Source organism: Ipomoea triloba, chromosome 7 (assembly GCF_003576645.1).
Source record: "Ipomoea triloba cultivar NCNSP0323 chromosome 7, ASM357664v1".
Classification (NCBI taxonomy): domain Eukaryota; kingdom Viridiplantae; phylum Streptophyta; class Magnoliopsida; order Solanales; family Convolvulaceae; genus Ipomoea; species Ipomoea triloba.
Window position 1 is genome coordinate 16,641,387 of NC_044922.1, and position 17,554 is coordinate 16,658,940.

Consider the following 17,554-nt stretch of genomic DNA (forward strand, 5'->3'; position numbering starts at 1 on the left):
CGAGGGACATAATTGGGCACAAAAAATTATCGATGACCAAATTAGTAATTCCGCAATAGTCGAGAGACCATTTCGGTAATAAACTCAGGATTTTATTAAGGGAAAAAAATATTGTAAGAGATTTTTATAGAGATAAAACATTTTAGATCACATTGAGTTCTTTTAAAACATTTTGTAAAATCAAATCTTATACATTGTATTAGAAAATCTAACACATTCATCAGTAAGGTTAAGACCATGTATATGGGTGAATGATGTCAATAAATGCTAAATATAAAATTGAGTGAAGTTTATAACTTTATATGTAGTGTGAAATTAAAGTAAGTTAGGTTTCTTTTTCAAATTTAAATTTTGATCCAAATCATTTTATATATAAAGTATAATATAATTACTTTATTTTAAAATTTAATATTAATTAAATAAAATATTCCGTAATAACTATTTTGTTAATCAATAAAATTTTAATATATAATTAATGTTAATAAAAAATAAAAATACTCCTAGAAAAATGTTACTTGATTATTTAAGGAGTAGTAGTTTAAAAATATAATTTGATAAGCTTGGTGATTTTTTTTTTTATTTTTTCAAAATCGCTAAAAAATACTTTCAGTAAAGAAAAAACATAGTTCCCTTGGATGCTACAGGTGTAACTGCTTGTTTAACCTTACCCAATATCTTGGCAAATTTCAGTTGATTAGCCAATGTCCTCTTCGTCATGATCCACTTAAATCGAACGCTCTGATCATAACAATGTCATGTCGGCTAGTGTGACAGAATGCCGACCAAGTAAGTGTTAGAGGCAAGATGGTGTTTAAAGCAATAAGCGATCTTTTGAGTGAAGCAGTTGCAGCACCCTCATCGGAGGCAAATATATCATAAATCCAAGCCGTGGTACAACCATTTTCCGGTATTAGCATCAATCTCTGTAGCAGCCAAGTCAGTCCATTGTTCAATGTGGCCATATTCAATCAATGAAGAGATTGTCAGGCTTCAGCTTAGCAACATGGCGTGCTCTCAAATATAGGACCATCAGGTGTTTCAATCAAGCACATGAACCTTTCCAATTGGGTTCATCTTAAGAAACTCTGGAGTCTTGTTTGACACACCATATGAAAGTTCTTCGTAAGCTCAACTTTCACACCACAGTATTCCACAACAATGAGTGCCTTAATGCGTTTTTGTTGCCAGAACCAGAGCCATGGCTACAGAACAGAAACTTCAATCGTCTGATTAGAAGTCAGACACCTTATCCATTAGGCCACAAGCGCTTTCAATTATAAAATTATATATTAAAATAAAAATTTCAGTTTTTCACCATCTTAAAACAAAAAAATTCAATTTTGAATTTAAAAACAACCAAATTAAGTTTTTTTTTATTATTATTATTATTATTATTATTATAATATATATTACAACACTTACTAAATAAATTTATTCCAGAATCTCAAATCTTTATTCTTATAATAATATATATTAAAATGCATACCAAATAAATTATATACAAAATCGTTAAATACTTTTGATTTGTTAAGCATACCAATTAAAATGCATACCAATTTTTTTTTTATATTTGACGGTTGAAATATAGACTATTAGATAATAGAAAAATTATTATATTTATTATTATTTATGCCATAAAATACAATGATTAATTTTTATTTTTAATTTGTTTTTACGTATGAAAGAAAAATCATTAACCAAAATTATAGTTATTTATGTTATGCAATTTCAATTACGGTTGAAACATAAAATCATATGCTATTTTAAAACATTTAAATAAAAATATCAATATAGGTGTCATTTTAAAATCTTAATTAGAAATTTATGATATATTTTTATATATTAATTTTATTTGTATAAAAAAAAACTTAAATTGAAAAAAAAAATCAATTTAGTCTAACATAAAAATGAACCATGGTCCATAGCATGATAATCTAGTATTTTTAGCAATCATTACTATAAATGAAATTAACATATATAACATTATGTTATTATTTAATTATTTAAAGAATGATTGTATTTTAAATTTCAAAACAAAGTATTTTCCTACGATGTCAGGAAAGAAAAAACACTTAGGAGTAAGTTTAAGTTTGTAATATTTGTTTATAATATTATATTTGCATATTACATTTGGTTGAAGGAAATCAAAATTTTCTTAACTTAAAAGTAATGCATTTTTTAAAAATTTATTACTAGTCTTTTCTTAGCTTTGCTTAATCATTTGGAAAACATTTAGCTATAGGATTATTTTTATTCGTTAAGGAGCATTTAAATGAATTTACAAGAGAAAACAAAATTATTACCCGATGTTTTTAACTTCAAATATGTTTTTCACTTATTTGATGTTTGCTTTCACTTAACTGATGAACCTATTGTATGTATAAAATGAAGCTCGTACATACATACATTGTCAAATGAACCTATAATGAAATTAAAATGATACTTACCTATAGTGAAATTAAAATAATATTTTAGTGTTATTATAATAAAACTAATGTGTGTATAAAATTAAGAGTTTTTTTTTCCAAAGTGGTCCATCGACTATTGCTCATTCTCAATTTTGCATTTCAACTTTCAATTGCACCAAGTGTGGTCCCTTGACTTTCAAAAACTCACCAAATTCGGTCTTCCGTTACATATTCCGTCTAATTAGTATTAAAATAAAGGACATTTTTGTCAATTTACCTATTGTTAGCCTAATAAACCATTTTGAGAATAATCACTAAAGGGGATTAAGGGCTCAAGGTCAAGGGAGTTAAGTCACTAAAGCTAGTCAACTAGTCGGCCAAATCTGAAGTTTGATGAAGAGCTTTGTTCTCTACACCAACGCGAGAAACTATAGAGGGGAAAGGAGACGCTCGCCGAGAATCTGAACCAGGTCTAAAGTCTGAAGTCCAAATCAACGCCCGCCGAATGGAGGGGAAGGAAAGGAACCTCGCCGGATGAGCATATCTGATTTGCGATTTGTTTGTTTTTTTTGGGTTATACAGCTTAGCGATTATCTATGTTCTAGTTAGTGATTTTTTTTTTTTTTGGGTTATACAGCCTGTCGCGGTGGAGGCCGATTCTCGCCTTCCTCAATGCGGTCGGATGCCGCCTAGCGCGATTTTTGCAACCCTGATTATAAATGTTACAATAATACTTTGTATTTAATAATATATGTTTAGACCGTGCATCGCATGAGCCCATAAGAACCAATCTGATCTATTATGAAAATAGATCTATAGATGAGATTAATTGGAGAGATTAAAAATGCGCATATTAAGCATAATGATGTGTGCATATTAAGCATGTCCTTGTTGCGAGATTTAATATGTCCTTTCATATTTTTTTTGAATACTATTAACTCTATTACAATCAGTATCTGTTCATAACTACTTTCTCAACCTATTGAAGCACAAGAGTCAGTATTGCCTCCATTGAGACTCGAACCCACCACCTCCCGTATAAAGGGAAGGGTTTGATGTCCTTTCATATTTTAGAAAGGTAGATTCAAACCCAAGTCCCATAAAACCATCAATGCGGTATCAATCATAGAGGATTTTATTAAGGGAAAAAAAAATATTGTAGGAGATTTTTATAGAGATAAAACATTTTAGATCACATTGAGTTCTTTTAAAATATTTTGTAAAATCAAATCCTATACATTGTGTTAGAAAATCTAACACATTCACCAATAAGGTTAAAACCATGTATATGTGTGAATGATGCCGATAAATGCTCAATAAAAACTTGAGGCAGCAGGTTCATAACTTTATGTGTGGTGTGAAAGTAAGTTATGTTGTGTTTTCAAATTTAAATTTTGATCCAAATTATTTTATATATCAAGTATAATAAAATTAATTTTATTATATAGAATTTAATATTAATTAGATAAAATAATAACTATTTTGTTAACGAATAAACTTTTAATCTATAATTAATGTTAATAAAAAATAAAAATACTTCTAAAAAAATATTACTTGATTATTCATGGAATTATAGTTTAATCTCTTACACCTCCTAACATGGTCTGGCTTTTTTTTTTTTTTAAAAGCAATTTGAATTTTCTCTTTACATTATGCATGATTCCTTTATTGCTTTTCTTCCAATTACACGCCCATTTTACCCCAGCAACATCAAGAACAGACAAAGTCTGATGCAGAAACATGATAATATCCAGTACCGCCGACTGCAAGAAGCCATAAAGACCTTTCATTCAATTTCTCTAGCATCTTATGATATATGGAAAGAATAATCCGAACATCACTTGCAGCAACACCGACCATCATGTCAGATTCCAAAATTTAGGATCGTGCCTCAGAAGAACTCGCACTTCTTCTTTCTCATCATAAGAAAATCCAGAATAACATGGGCCAGCAAGGAGACCAACAAATGATATGTAGTCATCTAGAACCCTTGGATGTCCTTCCTGCTCCTTGATCAACCCATATGCAATCTGTGTATCTACAACATTTAATTTTGCAACTTGATAGCAAATTGGAAATACAATGCCTCACTATGTCATTTACAATCATGAATAACTTTAGTGACGTAAACGTTTAGCTATAGGATTATTTTTATTGGTTAAGGAGTATTTAAATGAATTTACAGAGAAAAAAAAGTTACTACCTGATGCTTTTGACTTCAAATCTGTGTTTCACTTATTTGATGTGTGCTTTAAGAGCAAACTGATAAATTTACATATTTAGCCTTCAATCACAGTTAATTTGAACAGCTTTTGAGGTGATGTGCTAAAATGGATACCAAGCAAACAACTTAGAGACTAAATGATGCCGTCAGATGAATAAATAAGGGACTGAGTTGGTTATTCTAGTATATTTGATGGACTAAAATGATTATTTTTCCTATATATTATAATCTAAGGTTTCACATAATGTAAAATATTTGTATTTTATTTTGTTGGATAACGAGTGAAACCGCAATCACTATTCAAGTGTACATTGGGTAAATATTGGTATTTGATGGTTTTATTTATAGTTCCAGACCGATAACTGTATTGATAGTTTTATACTATGTTTTTTTACTGTATGTCTAGAGTCTAGACACATTTCGAGTGATAAATGATTTAATTTTGTAATAAGCGTGCCTTAATTAATTCAATTGTTTACATATTTAGCTACATTATATGTTGATTTGTAGAGAAGAATTGACCCAATGGGAAAGCTAAGAATGAATCGGAGTTGACCCAAGCAAGCACTGGCCATGATGATGTACCATAGTCTAATACAACATCGTTATATGATGGGCGATCTAATACAACTCCATTTCTTTAATTTTAATTAAAAAAAATGACTGTCATCACTGTGAACCAACGGCGTAACATGGTACAAATATGTATATTATCATCGGTGTAAACAAACTGATAGGCGACGTGATAGTCGTTTAGTTGATCAATTGTCGCAAATTCTTTTGTGGTCAATGAAGAGACCATCCACAAACTTCTCATATATGATTATGTTTTTAACGATACTCTTGTCTGAGTGTAAACAGTAAAGACATCAGTGACGTGCCAAATTAATGACGCTATAGTATAAGGTAAACTCAACACATATCTTTATAGTATCTAATTCAATCATACACACTAAAAGAAATTTATTTATAATATAAAAGACTATAATGTTAATGTTTTTTTTTTTTTTTTGAAAAGGTTAACTGTTAGTTGTATATAGTTGTTTAAAAAAAAATGTTGTGTTCTACTTCTTGAGGGCTTGAAGTTCAGCATAGTACTTAGTTATCCAACCTTGTATTATCTCTATCTCCTTGTTCCGTTGCTCGGTTAACCAATTCGGATCCGTAGCTCTTTCCCCATCTAAGTCCAGACAATGAGAGCCTACAACACTCCAAACAAATTTATACTTTCATCAATTTTTTTATATATATGATCAACATCGGGCCATTTGCACCGAGTACTATGAAGACAAGAATTTGACCGTATTTAGTACAACATGTATGCATAGTTCTATTTAGTATGAAAGGGATAAATGTTGACCGACAACATGTATATACATATTGATGAACATACCATTTTGGGTATAAACCGCAAGTATAGTATCCGATATGTTTTCCAAAACTCTGTCAATCCACAAAGACAAGAAAGCAAATAGAATAACATAAGTTATGGAGGGTGGAATTTTTTTATTAACTAAAAAGAATGAGATTTTAGATTACCCAGCAATGCTATATGGGTCTCTCAGTCCGTTAGAGAAAATGATGTTGCTACCAAAATTCCGAAGAACAAATTTAATGTCCTGCAATTTTAAGTTATCATATAATAATATAAGTTAAAGCTAGCTCATATGCATACATGAAGAAATTTCGATGCTGCATATATATATTCCAATGTAACCATGTTAAAAAGAAAAAAAAAGTTGAAGAACATACGTGTCCTCCGTAATAGGTTGTAACCCAGTGTGGCCGAGGTGGAACGCCGAAGTTATCAATGCAGAACTAACTGGGAATATCGCTGCAGATTGAAAGGAGCTGGATCGAACATGGAGTCATTGCCTTTCGCAATCGGAATCACCAGTTCACTACAAGTCTACACACCAGAATTGTAAATTGTATAAAGAACATATTGATTTGTCACACAATTTAAGGTTTTTTTTTTTTTTTGAATACTACTAACTCTATTACTCTGAGTCTGGGTTTGACCCTCATTGAGACACAATTTAAGGTTATTTCACTTAAAATCACATCATTTTGAGTGAAATAACTCATTTATATATATATATATATATAAAACAGAACAATAGTTAATTGGTTGACTAAACATTCTAGTTTGGCACCTATGCTGCCTAGAACACCGGTTACAGTGATAATTTACGTGGCCAACTGACATCTAAGCGCCATTTTTACAGCTATAATATTTAATTAACAGATTAATTGAAAGTACATAATGGTCCTGTTTGGTAAATGACTATGAGCTGTTAGCTGTTAGCTGATTGAGTTAGAAGGTATAACTAGTTGATAACATTAGCTGTAGAAAAGTATTTGGTAAATTAGATGTTAATTTGTTTGGTATAATTTTTTTTTTAAAAAAAAGCTAATTGAAAAAGTTGCTTTAATCAAATAAGTCAAAATTGATTAATAGGCTAATTATTTTACCAAACAAGACCAATATATTAACACAAACATATATTAACAGCGGATTCAAATTAAAGGAGTAAGATCCACCAATTCTGGACCCTGGTGGTATTACTATTGATAATAGTCTTCCCCATAAATTAGAGGCAGAACAGTAGTAGTGTTTACTTACTTGCCAATTCCATCCCCAAATTTCATCATCCTCTCCGGGCGATGCTGGCGGCGTCTCTCCAGCGGAAACATCGTAGCAAGGTTGATTCCCTTCGCTGGCTACGACACCCGCATGTATCCGGTCAAGAATATGAGCCCCTTTGGGCGCGCCATCTATGGCGCCACACACCATCGTCACTGGATATTCCGGTGGCAAGTTATATTGAGCGGCTTCACAATAGATCTCATCCAAGTAATCCTTTAGCTCCCATGACGAGTTTAAATCCCTAAACATCAACGCTCACACGGTAAAAGCTTTAAACAAATTGAAGGGTAAAAGCTAGACGGGGAAATTTGCACAAACTCACTGTACTATTACAACACACCACACACACATACATACATACATATATACATACATACATACATACATACATATATATATATATATATATATATATATAGATAGATGGATAGATAAATGCATACTTTGTATATATAATTCAAAACATATACATCCTCGAGTTAGATTTTTGTCAATACTCTTTTAATCGAGTTTGTGTACAAATAAATGCAATATTTGACGAGAATTATATTAAAACTTACCGGCAAAGCTTGAACTTGCGACGGAGAATAGAGAGGCCATATGGCTTGGAAGCAATTTTGTCAATAATGGACCATGATTTTTTTATAGTTTGATAACAACTCTCACTAACTTCCTGCAACCAATATTCAAAAAATTATATTCAACAAAAAATGATATGATCTTTTATCCCAATCAGGAACTGGGAAAGAGAATATAAAAATAGAATGTAAGGTAAAATATGAAAACATTACATTATTATTATGGTTCACTGGTAGTCTGGTTTTTCAATATATGACATGCCTATTATTTATAACATTGTATTCTTAAAGTCTATCCAATTCTAATATTCTACTAATTCTAATAATATACGTAGTAATAATTTATATTCTAATGTTTCTTTGATTCTAATAATATAATAACCCCTATTATTATAATGTTCATCTAATTCTAATTATAATTTTCAAAAAAAATCTAATTCTAATTATACAATACTTCTTATTGGTATCAAAAAATCATTATCATTATATAATGGAAAGTTTGATTGCATGCATGCTTACCCTAAAATCTTTAGTTACTATGGAATAGTATCCATTTTGTGGTGTGATATCGTCAAAGTAGAGAACAGGAGCTGAGGAAGCCAAGGCACCCAGTGAAACATGTGGATACTTCAACCGAAACCACGAAGCAAGCACTTCACAATATAATACAAAATCCATACTTTAATTCCTCTGGAAATAAAATAAAAATATTTGAACTCAAGAAAATAAAGAATAAAAAATATATTATCATACTTCCTCCATATGATCCTCCGAAAACAATGACGGGACAATCTTGAGCCGAGTATTCCTTTTTTATGTACAACAATACCTCTGCATAATCAGCCAAAGCTTGAGCCGAGTTGAAATAGCCACGAGTGGTGTCATCATCCATAGCTTCTTCCATGGTTCCGAATGGAATTGATTCCCCGTAGTACCTATGCTGCATGATTAAGATAATATAATGAAAAAGAGTTGCATGGAGCATTAATATTAGTACTATGTTATTATACTAATAAACCTCAAATATATCATCGTATCACCTCTATGTAGACAAGAAGAGCCTTAAAACGAGGGGCATTATCAGTGAGAAATCCGATGCCTAGAGGATCAGAGTCGATGGAAGATTCAGCGCCGAGCCAGGCAAAGATAGGGGAGTTTGATTGGGCGCCACCCCAGAAGTTGGAGTTGACTATGTATCTGTGTTTGAAGGTGGCATAGCTTTGAGGTCCATAATTGAAGTGATCCAATGTTTGGTTGTAATAATAGGTTTTGAATTGAGTGTCAGAGGTAGCAGAAGTAGTCCTGTCGGAAGAAGAAGAAGACCGATATTGTCGTCGTAGGATAGAGCGGTAGAACGGAGTGAGACGAGAAATTTTGTGTGGGGTTAGAGAAAGGGAAGTTTTGGAGAAGAGAATGAGAAGAAAGAGGCATTGAATTACAACTCTTAACAACTCCATTGCAAGGAATATAATTGAAATTCAAGACTGAGATATATGCCGTGTATATTATTATGGCTATTTATTATATGATGGATGGCCAAGAAAGTTTGTAAAATTATTCCTATTTTGGTATGAATTAGGAAAGTTTGTGTAAATTGAAATCTAATTCTACCTGTAGAAGGTCAGGTAAGATTCTTTTTTTTTCTAGACTAACAGGGAATCTATTAAATTTTATCAATTAAGTATTTATCATTTTTGGCGGGGCCGGATTTTAGGGCTTGCAAGATGTGCAACCGCACAAGGCCCCAAAATTTTGAGGGTCCCGAATCCAATTCTGACCTAATAGTTAGTATATGTATTTGTGGTTATATTGGCCCAAAATTAAGTTTTTTTGCATTNATATATATATATATATATATATATATATATAGATAGATGGATAGATAAATGCATACTTTGTATATATAATTCAAAACATATACATCCTCGAGTTAGATTTTTGTCAATACTCTTTTAATCGAGTTTGTGTACAAATAAATGCAATATTTGACGAGAATTATATTAAAACTTACCGGCAAAGCTTGAACTTGCGACGGAGAATAGAGAGGCCATATGGCTTGGAAGCAATTTTGTCAATAATGGACCATGATTTTTTTATAGTTTGATAACAACTCTCACTAACTTCCTGCAACCAATATTCAAAAAATTATATTCAACAAAAAATGATATGATCTTTTATCCCAATCAGGAACTGGGAAAGAGAATATAAAAATAGAATGTAAGGTAAAATATGAAAACATTACATTATTATTATGGTTCACTGGTAGTCTGGTTTTTCAATATATGACATGCCTATTATTTATAACATTGTATTCTTAAAGTCTATCCAATTCTAATATTCTACTAATTCTAATAATATACGTAGTAATAATTTATATTCTAATGTTTCTTTGATTCTAATAATATAATAACCCCTATTATTATAATGTTCATCTAATTCTAATTATAATTTTCAAAAAAAATCTAATTCTAATTATACAATACTTCTTATTGGTATCAAAAAATCATTATCATTATATAATGGAAAGTTTGATTGCATGCATGCTTACCCTAAAATCTTTAGTTACTATGGAATAGTATCCATTTTGTGGTGTGATATCGTCAAAGTAGAGAACAGGAGCTGAGGAAGCCAAGGCACCCAGTGAAACATGTGGATACTTCAACCGAAACCACGAAGCAAGCACTTCACAATATAATACAAAATCCATACTTTAATTCCTCTGGAAATAAAATAAAAATATTTGAACTCAAGAAAATAAAGAATAAAAAATATATTATCATACTTCCTCCATATGATCCTCCGAAAACAATGACGGGACAATCTTGAGCCGAGTATTCCTTTTTTATGTACAACAATACCTCTGCATAATCAGCCAAAGCTTGAGCCGAGTTGAAATAGCCACGAGTGGTGTCATCATCCATAGCTTCTTCCATGGTTCCGAATGGAATTGATTCCCCGTAGTACCTATGCTGCATGATTAAGATAATATAATGAAAAAGAGTTGCATGGAGCATTAATATTAGTACTATGTTATTATACTAATAAACCTCAAATATATCATCGTATCACCTCTATGTAGACAAGAAGAGCCTTAAAACGAGGGGCATTATCAGTGAGAAATCCGATGCCTAGAGGATCAGAGTCGATGGAAGATTCAGCGCCGAGCCAGGCAAAGATAGGGGAGTTTGATTGGGCGCCACCCCAGAAGTTGGAGTTGACTATGTATCTGTGTTTGAAGGTGGCATAGCTTTGAGGTCCATAATTGAAGTGATCCAATGTTTGGTTGTAATAATAGGTTTTGAATTGAGTGTCAGAGGTAGCAGAAGTAGTCCTGTCGGAAGAAGAAGAAGACCGATATTGTCGTCGTAGGATAGAGCGGTAGAACGGAGTGAGACGAGAAATTTTGTGTGGGGTTAGAGAAAGGGAAGTTTTGGAGAAGAGAATGAGAAGAAAGAGGCATTGAATTACAACTCTTAACAACTCCATTGCAAGGAATATAATTGAAATTCAAGACTGAGATATATGCCGTGTATATTATTATGGCTATTTATTATATGATGGATGGCCAAGAAAGTTTGTAAAATTATTCCTATTTTGGTATGAATTAGGAAAGTTTGTGTAAATTGAAATCTAATTCTACCTGTAGAAGGTCAGGTAAGATTCTTTTTTTTTCTAGACTAACAGGGAATCTATTAAATTTTATCAATTAAGTATTTATCATTTTTGGCGGGGCCGGATTTTAGGGCTTGCAAGATGTGCAACCGCACAAGGCCCCAAAATTTTGAGGGTCCCGAATCCAATTCTGACCTAATAGTTAGTATATGTATTTGTGGTTATATTGGCCCAAAATTAAGTTTTTTTGCATTTTTCTCTTTACAATTTTTCTTCAATTCACAGTTTATTTATACGTTGATAGGGCCTCACTTAGTTATTAGCATAGGGCCCCGCAAATAAAAAAACAGGCCCTGATTTTTGGTGCACGTCAGGTTAAATGAATGAAACATTTTAATTAATTTTCTTGTGTAATCGTAGAAATAATACATGAAAGAAGAGAGGAAAGACCATGGAGAACTCAGAATCGCAATTTTTTTAATAACTTATTACCATATATACAACATGATAACTAATAATGTAAATACCACTAAAATAGGAGTTAGTGGGATAATGGCCATACTTAAATAAATATTTATAACAGTGTATATGTAATTCAATGAAACATTGTTGTCTTCTATTTCTTGAGTGCTTGAAGATCAGCATAGTAATTTGTTATCCAACGTTGTATTATCTCAACTTCTGTTTTCCGTTGCTCAGTTAACCAGTCTGGATCTGTTTCTCTCTTCCCTAGCAAGTCCAAACAGTGAGACCCTACAACACCGCCAACAAAATTGTACTTTTATCAATTTGTCATATAAGAATAATACTTTCTGTAAAAATATAATATAGACTAATGCTAGCCGTTGATAGGGGTGATAACGACTCAAAATTAAGGAAAAAAAATGCTATGAAAAATTAGTGATTATGGCAAATTCCACAAGTGTACTGGGCAAAGATTCACGGTGCTAATGTTGATATATGTTAAAGTGCATCTGACTTGAGTGCACTTTTGAATATCTAAATGCACTGATACATATTATCATATGTACCGTGAAATTTTGCTCCGTGCACTTTCAGAATTTGCAATAATTACAAAGTTTTCACTACATTATCTAAAAGAAATCTTGAATTATTGATTATCTCAAATCAATGGCTAATTTCTTTCTTTTTTATTTATTTATTTTTATTTTTTCAAAATACTTGTTCTGGCTTGAACCTGTCTCTTACCCCAACACATATAAAAACCAACATACCATTACGGGTAGAGACGGCAAGTATAGTATCTGATATGTTTTCCAAAACCCTGTCAATTTACAAGAAATATAAAAGAATAACATAAGATATGATGGTTGATTAATAAATAAAAAAAAAAAAAGAAACTTAAAAGAATGCCATTATAAATTACCCTCCGCTACTATATGGATCTCTTAGTCCATTGGAGAAAATGATGTTGTTACCAAACTTGCTCAAAGCTAGTTTAATATCCTGCAATTTAAATTTGTCATACAATACTCTTATAAAACAATATATAAATTAAGGCAAAAATTTGTGTGTGAACATCTCACAGATTCTTGTCCGTGAGACGGGTCATGTCAAAATGAAATGCAATACTTATACTAGCAAATGTAATACTAAATGAACAATAAAATATTATTACTAATATGTGAAAATGTAATACTTTTGAAGAAAAATGCAATACTTTTACATTAAAATATAAAAATATTACATTTGTACTCAAAATTATTACATTTTTCCTTAGTAACAAAAATTTTATTCCTGATTTAGTATTACATTTGCTAGTATAAGTAGTACATTTGTATATTGACTCGACCCAACCCGACTCATCTCATTGATAAAGATCCATGAAATGGTCTAACACAAATGTGACCCACAAATTAAAGCTTGCTTTTATATATGCATGAATTTTTTTATTAATGCCTCCTGTTGCTGTGCAACCACGCCAAAAAAGTGTAGGACAATTGGAAAATTTGTTTTGGAAAAAAATATTTGAAGAACATACATGTCCGCCGTAATAGGTTGTGATCCAATGTGGTCGAGGTGGAACATGGAAGAGATTAATGCAGTATTGAGAGAATTGTTGTAGGTCGAAAGGAGCTGGATAGAACATGGTGTCGCCGCTGTCGCGCCCAATCGGTATCACCATTTCACTACAAGTCTACACACCAAAATCTCTCATTTCTAAGCCAAATTGTATCATTATATTACATATTGATGGAGACATCAAGCACAACCCAATAAGAAAAGTCTAAGTATGTAGCTCATGCGGGATGCGAGAGTTGATGGGACACGGATAGATCAGAGAGTAGTTGGATTGCACATTTATGTTTATATATTATTTATGCTCAACATCGGGAACAATAGCTCCCTAGGCAAGGCATGAAGGACGGGAGAACAAGGCCCGCGGACATTAGCTGCCCGAGCGTGAAGGACCGAAGAACAAGGCCAGGGGACAATAGCTGCCCGGTTGGGACATGAAGGACCTCAGGGCTTGCCTTGGCCATCCATTAAGATCGACCACCGGATAATCTCCAAGCCGGGGAGGGGGTCGATTGAACCTTGACCTAGTCTCAAGGGCCATTTTATTTTTAGGGGGTTTGTTAAGAGATTACTTTTTATAATTAGGCCTGGTTTAGGCAAGACAACATCATGTTCTCTCTTACACATCTTTATACTATACAAACATTTATCCAAGAGACCTTCTAGCAAAATATTTGTCTTATTTCTTTATTTTCTTCATTATCTTATTCTTAATTTTCTATTTAGAATGCTTTGGTTTGGTCTGGTCAATTAATTCCATCACATATTAACCTTCCCAGAAATGAGAAAATGTTTACTTACTTGCCATCTCCATCCTGAAATATCAATGCCGGTGTAAAGACGACTATAGCAACTTTGATTCCCTCTACGGCTGACGACACCAGCGTGTATCCGATCAAGAATATCAGCCCCTTTGGGTGCGCCGTCTATGCCACCGCACACCTCCGTCACTGGATATTTCGGCGGTCCGTCATATTGAGCAGCTTCAGCGTATATCGAATTCAAGTAACTCTTTAGCTCCCAAGACGAGGTTAAGTCCCTAAATATAAACGCACAAAATAAAAGTTTGAGTGACTCTCATGTGAGGGTATCTCATGGATCAGAATTTGTGAGATGGGTCACGTCAAGATTAAAATGGAATACTTAAAAAATGCAATACTAACCAAGAATAAAGTATTTGTTATTTATAATGAAACATATATATAGATGGTTCACATTGGTCTCCACTTCTTATTGATCTTAGAGCTTGATATGGGGTGAGATCTGAGCCGTTGATAAAAATAGATCAACAATTCAAATCAATTAAAAAAAGGTGTGTCATGAGTTGAAAGAAGCAAAGTATAAAAATGGTGCACCATAAGTTGTAGGATGACGCACTTAAGTGTTAAAATGACGACGCACCTTCATTGTTAAACATGGAACACCTTTAAGTGTTACAAAGATGCACCTTAAACTATGGAAAGACGCACCTTAAACTTTAGACTTGACGCACCTTAAGTTTCAACCAAAAGCGCACCTTAATCACAGAAATCATGCACTAAGTGTAAAAAAGATGCATCTTAAGCTATGGAAAGACGCACCTTAAGTTTCAACAAAAAATGTAAAGTTCTCAACTGAAAAACTAATGCACCTTAAGCACAAAAACCACTCACTTTAAGTATTAAATTGACACACTTTAAGCACAAAAACTATACACCTTAACTTTCAAAAGTACAAAATTAAAAATGATCAAATTGCCACTGCTTTTTTTTTTTAATAAGTTTTCTTCAATCTGGATTGTTGATTTTGATTAGATCAAGGACTGAGATTAAATCCATCTTTTAGGCACCTGATCCTTTATATATATATATATATATATATATATGATGAGAATTAATACATACTGACAAAGATTGAACTTGCGACTGAGAATGGAGAGGCCGTTTGACTGGGAAGCAATTGTGTCAATAATGGACCAGGATTGTTTTATAGTTTGATAACAACTCTCACTAACTTCCTGCAACCAACATTCAGAAAATTCAAGCTTGCAAAAATCAACATATTATATGATAAGACAGAAAGTTTGAATACTTACCCTAAAGTCTTTGGTCACTACGGAATAATATCCATTTTGTGGTGTAATATTATCAAAGTAGAAAATGGGAGCTGATGAAGCTAAGGCACCAAGAGCAATGTGTGGATACTTCAACCGAAACCACGAAGCAAGCACTTCAGGAAATAATACAACACTCAAGCTTTAATTTAATTGCTGCCAAAACCACCAAATTATCTCTAGCAAGGGAAAAAAGGGTAATCTTGTACTTACTTCCTCCGTATGATCCTCCAACAACAATGATGGGAGAATCTTGGGCTGAGTAAGTATTCTTTATATATAACAACAGTTCTGCATAATCAGCCAAAGCTTGAGCGGAGTTCAAATAGCCACGAATGGTCTCCTTTCTTAGAGCTTCTTCCATGTTCCCGAATGGTATGGATTCCCCATAGTACCTATGCTACATGATTACCCGATAAAATATGGATCTAAATTTTAATGTGAGCTCAAACTTTTTAATTGAAACTGAACACATTCATTCTTCAATTATAGTATTACCTCTATGTAGACCAGAAGAGCCTTAAAACCAGGGGCATTGTCAGTGAGAAATCCAACGCCTATAGGATCATAGTCAATTGGAGTTTCGGCGCCGAGCCATGCAAAGATAGGGGAGTTGAATTGGGCGCCACCCCAGAACTTAGAGTTGACTATGTATCTCTGTTTGAAGGTGTCATAGCTTTGAGATCTGTAATTGAAGTGATCCAACGTTTGATCGTAATAATAGGTTCTGAAATCAGGAGAAAGAAGGACTTGAGTAGCAGACGAAGAAGAGTCTCGCTGGCGTAGAATTGAGGCGTAGAATGGAGTGAGCCTGGGAATTTTGTGTATGGTTTTAGAAAGGGAAGTTGTTGAGGAGAGAATAAGAAGAAGAGACAGACATTGAATAACAAGTGTTAAGCAATATTCCATGGCAATTCAAGGCTGAGATTCCTAGCTATGCTAGCTTGTAAAATATGATCTCAGCTTCTGCCTGATCTCAAATATTTATACTAAAACTAGCTAGGGGATTGGGCTGGCATGGATTTATTCTTATTTCTTACCCCAAGCACCAATCTCACCACATTTCATTAATATACTAAGGGGGTGTGTTTAATTAAGACTTCAATAAATTCTTTAAAGTTTTAAAAGATTTCATTAATATACTAAAGGGGTATTTATAATCTCAATTAATCCTAACGTACTGTACTTTAATTTAATAGGAATAATAACTTGTACTGTTTGTCTTGAACTAAAGAATTTAATTATAATTATTTTCATTTTTTATATTGCAGCAGTTAGCAACATAATTTTATATAATTATTTTTATATTTTATGTAATTTAGTAGGGACCCTACCATGCATATTCCGACTACTCAAAAAGCACTACCATCAACATTGATCTTTACAAAACTTTTCTTCTTCTATTGGTCGAATCGACTAATATTACTAAAATTCTTTTACCCTTTTTATATATCTTTTAAAGCACAAAAGATAACAACATGCAAGGTAGAAAATTTCAAAAGTTTATTATCTGTTTTCTACCAAAAAATAAAAATAATAAAAATAAAAATAAAAATAAAAAGAATTAATGGTTGAATCATTTGAGATCATATTGCTGTTATTAAAAAGAAAAAAAAAAAACAAATAGAACTTTTCAACCATGGTGTGGAAGAAGAAAATATATTGGAATGGTGACTTTTTTGCATTTGCGGAAAGACTCTTTTTTGTCACCAGAATTACACGTCAAATACTCATATGAGAAAAGTGTTAAATATGTCTATTAAGTTGATTGAATAGTGTAATTAAACATCTAACTGAAAAAAGTTTTGCTGAAGGACTTTAAATCAATAAAAAAAATGCAATTGAATCTTAGTATTAACTATTTAGTAACTTACTATTGATTTAACATTGATTAGAGTTTAATGTGACTGCAAGGGCCTAGCGTCCTTTCATACTGGACTACTGGAGTCT

At 32.4% G+C, this 17,554-nt stretch overlaps 2 protein-coding genes and 1 pseudogene across 2 annotated transcripts; all 3 read right to left on the reverse strand.

The window, feature by feature from the left end:
* Positions 1-5,696: 5,696 nt before the first annotated feature.
* LOC116024221 lies at positions 5,697-9,317 on the reverse strand (annotated as a pseudogene).
* A 550-nt stretch (positions 9,318-9,867) lies between these two features.
* LOC116024222 (lysosomal Pro-X carboxypeptidase-like) lies at positions 9,868-11,346 on the reverse strand. The gene is made up of 4 exons (XM_031265121.1): positions 10,930-11,346; positions 10,643-10,829; positions 10,409-10,542; positions 9,868-9,984 (listed from the first exon to the last, which is right to left on the reverse strand). Exons 1-4 carry the CDS (start codon positions 11,344-11,346, stop codon positions 9,868-9,870), a joined length of 855 nt encoding a protein of 284 aa, XP_031120981.1.
* Positions 11,347-12,088: 742 nt separating this feature from the next.
* LOC116024223 (lysosomal Pro-X carboxypeptidase-like) lies at positions 12,089-16,513 on the reverse strand. The gene is made up of 9 exons (XM_031265122.1): positions 16,103-16,513; positions 15,818-16,004; positions 15,587-15,720; positions 15,396-15,508; positions 14,314-14,551; positions 13,475-13,630; positions 12,860-12,939; positions 12,708-12,757; positions 12,089-12,225 (listed from the first exon to the last, which is right to left on the reverse strand). The coding sequence occupies exons 1-9, from the start codon at positions 16,511-16,513 to the stop codon at positions 12,089-12,091; spliced, it is 1,506 nt and encodes a 501-aa protein (XP_031120982.1).
* Positions 16,514-17,554: the final 1,041 nt, after the last annotated feature.

Excerpts from the sequence above, each read along its gene's own strand:
- LOC116024223 (XM_031265122.1), bottom strand. The coding sequence starts at position 16,513 with ATGGAATATTGCTTAACACTTGTTATTCAATGTCTGTCTCTTCTTCTT. Across the intron at positions 12,940-13,474 it reads CAACCTATTACGGCGGACAT|GATATTAAACTAGCTTTGAG; the intron begins GTATGTTCTTCA and ends TTTAAATTGCAG. Across the intron at positions 12,226-12,707 it reads TGCCGTCTCTACCCGTAATG|GGTCTCACTGTTTGGACTTG; the intron begins GTATGTTGGTTT and ends GCGGTGTTGTAG.
- LOC116024222 (XM_031265121.1), bottom strand. The coding sequence starts at position 11,346 with ATGGAGTTGTTAAGAGTTGTAATTCAATGCCTCTTTCTTCTCATTCTC. Across the intron at positions 10,543-10,642 it reads CGGAGGATCATATGGAGGAA|TGCTTGCTTCGTGGTTTCGG; the intron begins GTATGATAATAT and ends TATATTGTGAAG. Across the intron at positions 9,985-10,408 it reads TAGTAACTAAAGATTTTAGG|GAAGTTAGTGAGAGTTGTTA; the intron begins GTAAGCATGCAT and ends TATTGGTTGCAG.